A 9,873-nucleotide genomic window follows, 5' to 3' on the forward strand; every position below is an offset into this window, starting at 1 on the left:
TAAGCAAGACCCAAAGAAACCAGAACCTGACTGGTTTAAAAAAATCTTTGGGCAAATATAATTACAGGAAAAAATGGGGAAAAAAAAAAGCAGAGGAAAATTGTTCTTATGTCTGAGAAGCACGAGGCTGACAAATTCTAAATTTCCTAATATACAGAAAGCTTAAAGAAAGCAATAAAGACCAATAAAACAGGAAAATGTTATAAAAAGCACTGACACAAAATTAAGACAAATGGCTCATACACATTTTAAAACTTGTGCACCCTGACAAATGTATTCACCTTAAAATAATTAAAGATTTTATTCATCATGTCATAATGTTAAAGAAAGATGACTTCAGATAAAAAATTGAAATAATCTGTGTCTCTTGGGATTTTGTCACAGCTCTAGTGATGAACGATGTAGCTCCTCTAAAGTCTCCTTCTTTACAAGGACTTTTTTTTTTTTTTAATTTGAGTGTATTCTCAGGGTGCTTACTTACGCAATTGAAGGAAAATCACCTTAAAAAGTTAAGAAGCATGGGCAGGAATCCTGTTATACTGTGTCTGGGAAATTTTTGTATAAGATTATATTCTGCAGCTGAAAAAAATCCAGTGAAGTTCATGCTATTCTTCCTCTGAACCTGTGTCTACAGGTGCTCTGAACCTCTTACTTCACTTTGCAACCCTAGTACTTCTGTAAGTATTCATTTTTATTGTTTTTAATGTGTGTATAGTAATCTGTTTTGAAGTTCAGAAGAGGTAACATGAGTGAAGTAGACAGACTGAGAGTATTATGAACATTAGCTGTTACTGTTATGCTCTGGAAGTCCATAAAAAGAGATAGAAAGGAGAAGACCTCAATAAACCAATCCTCTCTTAGTCACTGTATCCCATCTTCTGGAGGAATAGGGAAGCACTGGGATATGAGGTTGGTTTTCATAAATAGAGGCACCATGCAGAGGAAGAGGGTTAAAGTAATCACCTCTGCAAAAGTGTTTAATCATGACAACCTGGGATAAAAGCAAGTCTGAGTGTTACCACAGCATATAGTATTCAAGTATGTAAAGCTTAGGAGTGAGGCCCTTGTGTCCAAATCCTGCTTCTACACTGTGTCATGTCGGATTGGTTTCTTAAGCTCACCACAGGTCTGTCTCTGTATAATGGGCATATAAGATGAGTTGCTTGAGCATGGATATGTGCTCAGCTGTGCTTAGTCGCTCAGTTGCTCAGTCGCCTGACTCTCTGCAATCCCATGGACTGTAGCCTGCCAGTTTCCTCTGTCCATGTGATTTTACAAGCAAGAATACTGGAGTGGTTTGCCATGCCCTCCTCCAGGAGATCTTCCTGACCCAGGGATTGAACTAGGGTCTCCTGCACTGCAGGATTCTTTACCAGCTGTGCTACCAGGGAAGCCTGAGCATTGATATAAATCATATTAAATAACATGGAATCATCTTAGAATGTAATTGGTGCAGGCAAGTGCCCAAGAACTTACATTCTCAACAGTACTTTTCACAAGCTGTTAATCATTCTTTAAAAAAAAAAAAATTAATTTTGTCCATGCTGAGTCTTCATTGCTGCATGCAGGCTTTCTCTAGTTGTGGTGTGCAGGAGCTACACTTTGTTGCAGACTATGGGCTCTAGGGGCTTCCCAGTGGTGCTAGTGGTAAAGAACCCATCTGCCAAGGCAAGACATGTAAGAGATGTGGGTACTATCCCTGGGTTGGGAAGATACCCTGGAGGAGGGCGTGACAACCCACTCTAGTATTAATACCTAGAGAATCCTCTGGACAGAGGAACCTGGTGGGCTACATTCCATAGGGTTGCAAGGAGTTGGACATGACTGAAGTGACTTGGCACATACAAGTGGGCTCTAGGCACACAGGCTTCAGTAATTGCAGCACATGGACTCAATAGCTGGGCACATGGGCTTGGTTGCTCCTCGGCATGGGATCTTCCTAGACAAGAGATAGAACCCTTGTTCCCTGGATTCTTAACCACTGGACCACCAGGGAAGTCCTGTTAATCATTCTTCCCTTAAACTAGCTGCCAAAATGCATGCCTTCTCAGGCCCACTTATTCTGAAGAAAATGAAATACCAACTTGTTATATAGGGTGGGGGAGGGTAATGCTGAATAAATTCTCCTTCACGGGTATGTGGATTTGACTTCTGAGCTATAAAACTAAAAGGTGAGCAATTCAGATTAAAATTATTTATGGGCCTAGAGATATTTTAAGAACCTTATCAAAATATAAGACATTTTTATTGCATTCCAACAAAAATTTGTTTTAACTGACTGCCTGAATAATTAAAATTAAAAAATTTCCTCATATTCTGGCTTGGTCAGTGATGAGTGTTTGAGGATTATTTCTACATGTTCTGCTTTGAGTCTTCCTATTGGGGTAGATCTAAGGAGAGGAAGAGAGGGCAGTGCCAGTTCCATTCTGACCCCAGACATTGAAGTCAGGGTGAATCAGGCCATTGGAAGTCTGATGGTCTTCCAAGGGACAAAAGGTGGCTTTTTTCACCTCTACAAAACCTTCCAATAATGCAATAACAATGCAAGGACTTTCTTTGTACCAGTGAAAAAATTTTTCTTTTCTTTTTTTTATATAAATTTATTTATTTTAATTGGAAGTTAATTACTTTACAATATTGTATTGGTTTTGCCATACATCAACATGAATCCGCCACAGGTATACACATGTTCCCCATCTATTTTATGCTGAAACATTAAGCAAGTTGTTCATCCTCTCAGATATAAGCAGGCTTTCTTGCAGACTTTTTCTTCTTTGTCTTGAAGAAGCAGGAATGTTTGCTATAGCACTGCAATTCAGAACAAGGTGAGCCACAGTGGGAAAGAGGCACAAAGTGATGCAGGCACAGACATGCACATTCTACCTCTTGCCTGGTTTAGAAGCAAGGGTGGAATAATTCATAGCCTCATCTGTGTCTAGAATTTTATTCTCACCTCTCCTTCAGTCAGTAACACATTCAAAGCTTCCACACATCTTTCTCATATTTATTTTGTGCTTTTACTTTCCATTTCAGACCTATTTCATTCCAGAATTTCTTTTAATAACCATATATGTACTATTAAAATAAGGCACTTTTTTGCTTCCTCAAAAAAATTCTTTTATTAAAAAATTGCTGAACATGAAGAATTGTTGAATTCTTGGAAATGCCATCTTTACTATACCACCCTCTTTAAGTCTGCAAGTGCCCTTTGTAGTCAGAGTAGACATAAAGCTGAACCAGTCATTTATACATCACATCTCATGCACACACCTTTGCTACATGTGATTCTACATACACATTCCTTGAGCTGCCTAGTCTTGTTCTTGCCTTACTCACACTTTTTCCCATTTTTGAAGAAGGAATATTCTCTTTTTCCTTCCTAAACACTGTCAATATTCCAAGGGCTAATCGTTTCATTTCCCACATTTCTTCATCCAATCCACAGTGACTCCCTTATAATTACTGGAATATTTAGTGTCTACCCTTTTTTGCTTCAATAAATACCATCTTACAAGTTTATTATAGTTGTAGAGTAGGAAAATATTATGTTCTCATTTGTCATTTAATTAAAATGTAAATGCAGAGTAAGTTTGAGATAAATTTTGTTCTGGATCTCTAGAGGAAAGTTGGCATTATTGCTTAGAACTTATTTTGATTGCTAAAACCACCAAATTAAGCTTGAAGATGGATGAGAAGTAAAGCAAAAGTAATTTGGGGTAACAACTACCTTTTCTTGTTTTATTGAGACAAAATTGACCTATAACATTGTGTAAATTTAAGGTAGATTATGTAGTGATTTATATATATATATATGTATACACATATATATTGGAGAAGGCAATGGCACCCCACTCCAGTACTCTTGCCTGGAAAATCCCATGGATGGAGGAGCCTGGTAGGCTGCAGTCCATGGGGTCGCTAAGAGTCAGACACGACTAAGCGACTTCACTTTCACTTTTCACTTTCATGCATTGGAGAAGGAAATGGCAACCCACTCCAGTACTCTTGCCTGGAGAATCCCAGGGACGGGGGAGCTGGTGGGTTTCCATCTATGGGGCGGCATAGAGTCGGACACGACTGAAACGACTTAGCAGCTTAGCACACATATATATGTGTGTGTATATGTATATATATAAATGATTACCACAATAAGATTAGTTAACGTATGATCATCTTATATAATTTTGTTTGTTTGTCTTATTTTTGCTTTTTTTATGGTAAGAACTTCTAAAATTTACTCTCTCAGTAACTTTCAAATATAAACATGTAAAATAGTATTGTTAACTATAATCCACCATGCTACTCCCATTATCTTACTCATCTTATAACTGGAAGTTTATATGCTTTGACCATGTTTACCCTTTTCCTCACATCCCACCTCCTCCACCTTTGCAAAACACCAATATGTTTTCTGTTTCTATGACTTTTTTTTTTTCCCCCAGTTTCCGCGTTTAAGTGAGATCATAAACTACATTTATGAAGAGGAAAAAAATCCTGCCAGTAAAGCACAGAAAGAAATGTTATGAGCCGGGATATTCTAAACCAGTGGCTCTTAAAAACTATACTGTAGATCAGACACATCTTGTTTTATCTCACCCCAGAGTTTCTGATTCAGCAGGTCTGCATTGTTTCCCAAGAATCTGAATTTCTGACAATTTCCCAAGTCATGCTTGTGTTGTTGGGCAAGGAACACATTTTGTGAACCACAAGCTCAGCTGAGTAGAGAAGATTTGGTAAAAAAAAATAAATTAAAGGTTTGTTATAAATCGCAAGGTGAGTTCACAGAATGAAAGTAAGGCTCACTTTAATCAAGGATAATAGTGATAATAGAATGACATTTGTAAAATATCTTAGTTAATTTTTGTTTGCCAGTTGATTGGCTAATTTCATGACAGAATATATTAGGGTGTTTAAGGAGGATGTAGGTATATAGAATTGGAAGGTAGCATACATCAGTCATGCTTTTAGGAGGTAAGAATTTGGTGTAGGAAAAATTACAATGATACTCAAATAAATAGAAGATCATGAGAGAATGTTTTCCAGGAGAGAACTATGCAGGGTACTGTATTGCTGGAAATGATTTTGAAAAGTTAAATTCAACTTATTATTCAAAGTTTTAATATTCCCATGTCACACAGTGAGTTACTTTGTATTTTCATTGCTTTGTGATTATATCTAATGATTTGAAGTAGAATGCAAGTTTTCAGAATTTTTCCCATAGAGCATATACACTTATAAATAATCAACATTAGCATTTTGGATGAATTTGTGAGTGGTTGGCAGAACAATGGAATTCAAAACGCATGAGAGAGAAAAAAAATAGATAGTGAAACCTTGGGGCAGAAGAATAAGATAAAAAGAAAAAAAATTGACTTTAAGATCAATAATATAGTGTATGAAAAATAAGTTGTTGCATTCACTGAGTTGAATAAACAGTTATTAGATTAGGAATTCAATATGCTAGGCAAAAATCCTGGGTCTACTTAAGATGGCCTCACAATGGAATTTTGCATAAATATTCTTGCTTGGAGAATCCCATGGACAGAGGATTCTGGCAAGAGGCTACAGTCCATAGGTTCGCAAACAGTATGTCATGACTGAAGCAACTTAGCATGCACGCATGCACACATGGGGTGTTTCCATTTTGCATCACTACACTAGGACTTTCAGAAGATCAGAGCCATTCTTCTGAAGCAAGAGAGAAAGAATGTTTCTCATTTAAACACCAAGGAGGGCATTTAATAGTCTCCATCATGCAGATGATGGGGTAACCTGTGGAAAAAAAAGAATGAAAAAAATTAAAAGGGAAAAGGAAAGCTGGCCAAGCAGGTGTGAATTAGGAGGAGAGTTTATTGCCTCAGATAGTTAAGTAGGAAATGTAGCTATAAATGCATGATTCACTGAAATGATTTTGGAAAGACAACAGCAACAATGTTGGAGATCTGATGAAAAGGTAAAAACTCTAACGTTTGAAATTAACGTTATGCTGAAAATGTAAAATTGTTCTATTCTACCTGTGAGTAGTATTTAGTTAGATAAAATATAACACAAGAACCTTGAGACTGTCTAACAGTTTTCTGTTGTCTGTGTTCCTAATAAGTTGCCTAAATATTTCTGTATAAGACCTCTTAAGCCTTTTCATAAGGTTTGACTCTTGAGTATCAGCAGTTGTCATTCATGACAAGTGCTAAAGTATAATTTTGGAAAAAAGGATAAAACAATTACTCTTATACACATATGAAACAAACACAGGTCAAAATTTTTTATACAACTCATTAAATACGAGGGAATCTGCAAGATAATATAAGTGGTTCAAAAGAGAAATCAAAGTACTATACACATAAGGCAGAAAAAGAATGCTGAAGTGAATTTGCAAGTAGATGTAAAACGGGTCTAACTATAATGCAAAATCAGTAACATCTAATTCATATTCCTATGAATAAGAATAATTTGCTGTATTGACTATTCCTGCAACTTCATTAATTGAAAATACTTCAAAGACAATAAAATGCAATGATGATCTAATGCGCGCGCACACACAGAGTTTTCTCATTTCAAAGGTTTTCACAGTTTTTCTGACTCTGGCAAAGGAAGAAAGATTTAATGAGTAGAGAAAATGCTTGTTGAAGGTTTTCTTGTTGAGGAGCTGTGCTAGTTGTTTTTATACGCATTGTCCAATTGTATTAGAATAATAATCAGACAAGAAAGTTCACTCTGGAATTTGAGTCAACCAATGCTTAGATAATTAATTCATTAAAAAGTAAATTAGTGGCTAAGTTTAAATTTGTGTTTAAGACTGATAGATCAAAATCAACTGCCTCTCTCACTACATATTGTAAAATAAAGTATGTAAAATTTCACTTGAGTGAGATACAGAGAATAGGCCTTAATCCACATAAAATTATGAAGTAGATGGTTTGAACTGGACTGGCACCCCATGTAATCACTGTGGTAAAATAAGCTCATTGCAACCTGCTATTAGTCTCATGAAGTCTCAAATATTCTCACAGACATGACATGAGTGGGAGAAAGGGAAGTTAAAATAGAACAGCAAACCCTCTCAAGCTGAGTCTCAAGTTGTTTACTTTTGTTCTTTTTGTTTTAGAATAAGTCAGTGATTAAATGTCAAAGAAATGGACAACTTTACCTCTAGGAGTACATTTTTTCTAATGGGATTCAGTGATATTCGGGAGATCCAGATCTTTCATGCTGTGCTCTTTTTGCTAATTTACCTGGAAGCCTTGCTTGGGAATCTTCTTATCATCATGCTCACCACCAAGGATCATTGCCTCCACATGCCAATGTACTTCTTCCTGAAGAACTTATCCTTTCTGGATGTTGGCCTCATTTCCATCCCTGTCCCCAAATCTATCATCAACTCTCTGACCAATGACAACACTATTTCATTCCTTGGATGTGTTTCACAGGTGTTTTTCTTTTTCCTCTTAGCCACTACAGAAGTAGTGCTACTCACAGTCATGTCCTATGACTGCTATATTGCCATCTGCCACCCACTCAGGTATGACATTATCATGAGCCATGGAGCCTGTGTGCGGATGGCTGCCTCTTCATGGCTCAGTGGAAGTCTCAACGCAATTCTGCACACAGCTTTTACCTTTTCCACACCTATGTGTGGATCTCCTGAAGTTCATCAGTTCTTCTGTGATGTCCCACAACTGCTCTCTCTGGCTTTTTCGTTTAACATTGGGGAACTAGTAGTCACTGGGCTCAGCCTAGTGCTAGATTTTGGCTGTTTTGTGTTTATTGATATATCTTACATTCACATCTTCTCCACTGTGCTAAGGATACCCTCCAGAGAAGGCAGATCCAAAGCTTTCTCCACATGCTTGCCACACCTCATTGTTGTGACTTTGTTTCTCTCTTCTGGGTATTTTGCCTACTTACGCCCATTACCTAAATCTCCATCACTTTGGGATTTGTTAATTTCAGTATTCTATACTGTGGTGCCACCCACCATGAACCCCCTTATCTACAGCCTGAGAAATAAGGATATGAAGATGGCACTAAGAAAACTGAAAATAACTGGAAATTTTCAATCAAATTAGAATAATTAATTTCACATCGATTGTGATCTTTTAACTCACTGACATAATTATCTGAGACACTGATGGTACATTCTGACAGTAATATTAAATGTGTAGAGTAAGATTATCATGAAAAATTTGGTTTTACTTATTGAAGTGGTACTAATAAGCATGATGCCTGTCCAGACCAAATGGATGACAAAACCAATAGAGTTCTAATTGAAATTGTAAAGATATATGTTGCCCTTATGTCTGTCATCCTAATGGAAACACCATTTTATGTGACAAATGGGAAACTAGGCAGGGTGCTAGGACTTCAGATATAAACTTGGGCTCTACCAGGCAAAGCAATTTTATGGTCACTCTTAGCCAATGTGATAGCTGAAATTCCTTGTTGAATGATGTATATAATTCATTCTCAAATTAAAGAACCCAGGTAGAGGTGAAGTGAACACTGCAAAACATTGCAAATATAACCAAATGCAACTCAATCGTACAAGTTAAAATGGCCAATTTTATGCTATGTGGATTTTACCTTATCAACAAGACAAAAACAAAGCAACAGTCTGTTATCTATCTGTCTTCCTCTTTTCTTTCTCAAACCTACAATATGGCATTTTCTGGTATAGCTTGTGCCTGTGCAGTCTAGTGAGAAAAGACACATGTACTAAAACCTAGCTATACCATATACACATGTATTTGCTCATACTAATATTAAAACAAGCTCCTGGGTGCATGGAGTAAAGGGGCCAAACACAAAAATACTTAGCACGAAGGCAGGTGTAGGGAGGCAATTTGCACTTTTGTAAAGGAAATATCTAAACTCTATTTTCTCTATTTTAAAGGCTAAGAAGAAATTGAATCTGGAAAATGGGGAGGAAAACCGAAGTAAAACGTATTGGAAAATGAAAACAAACAAAAACAAAAACCAAACGGCAACAGTGGGTTATAAAAGATGTGTGACTGATATGGGACTGAACTACATTGGCCCTTGTCCTGAAAGACAATGAGAAAGACAAGGGAAGAACTAAAATAAGCAGAGAGCAAAAAGGCTGAACAAGATTCTAAGAGCCTCAAAATATGCAGTGAGAGATGAAGCTTTGATCAAATGTTGAGAGGAAGAGAAGACAGATACAGGAAATTTCAATCACATGATTTAGATATGTTTAAGACTTCCCTGGTGGCTCAGACGCTAAAAGTGTCTGGATACAATGTGGGAGACCTGGGTTCGATTCCTGGGTCGGGAAGATCCCCTGGAGAAGGAAATGGCACCCCACTCCAGTACTCTTGCCTGGAAAATCCCATGGACGGAGGAGCCTGGTGGGCTGCAGTCCCTGGGGTTGCAGAGTCGGACACGACTGAGCAACTTCACTTCACTTCAAGGAAGTAAAAACAAAAGTCAAAAAAGTTGAGTTTGCAAGAAATGAGCTTTAGATCTTTAGCTTCTGGAAATAAAATCCACTATGACCTTTTCTTTGTTCCTAATCTAGTGATAAATTTTCCTTCTTCTGTACATTTCTTCATAGACCCCTTTTGCCTAGGATTGCTCCAGACTAACTCAGTTTCTCTATATGTGCTTCCTGAGCATTACATCTCTCTAGCACAGTACTTACTTTTTAAATAATTTTTGCTCCTGAAATACAGTTGCTTCACAATGTTGTGTTAATTTCTGCTGTACATCAAAGCAAATCAGTTATATGTATACCTATCTCTCTTCTTTAATGCTAATTTTAATTGCAATTTGACATATATTTCTGTAAGTCTTTGATAAATATCTCTTTCCTTGACTAAATTGTATTATCCTTGAGGTAGGCTTAAACCTTCAGTG

General features: G+C 37.0%; 1 protein-coding gene across 1 annotated transcript; it reads left to right on the forward strand.

Moving 5' to 3' along the window:
- Positions 1 to 6,982: 6,982 nt before the first annotated feature.
- Positions 6,983 to 8,066, forward strand: LOC133252105 (olfactory receptor 14A16-like). Its single transcript, XM_061424828.1, has one exon. It carries the CDS (start codon positions 7,134 to 7,136, stop codon positions 8,064 to 8,066), a length of 933 nt encoding a protein of 310 aa, XP_061280812.1. The 5' UTR covers positions 6,983 to 7,133.
- Positions 8,067 to 9,873: the final 1,807 nt, after the last annotated feature.

This window comes from Bos javanicus, chromosome 7 (genome assembly GCF_032452875.1).
Source record: "Bos javanicus breed banteng chromosome 7, ARS-OSU_banteng_1.0, whole genome shotgun sequence".
In the NCBI taxonomy this organism is placed as follows: Eukaryota; Metazoa; Chordata; class Mammalia; order Artiodactyla; family Bovidae; genus Bos; species Bos javanicus.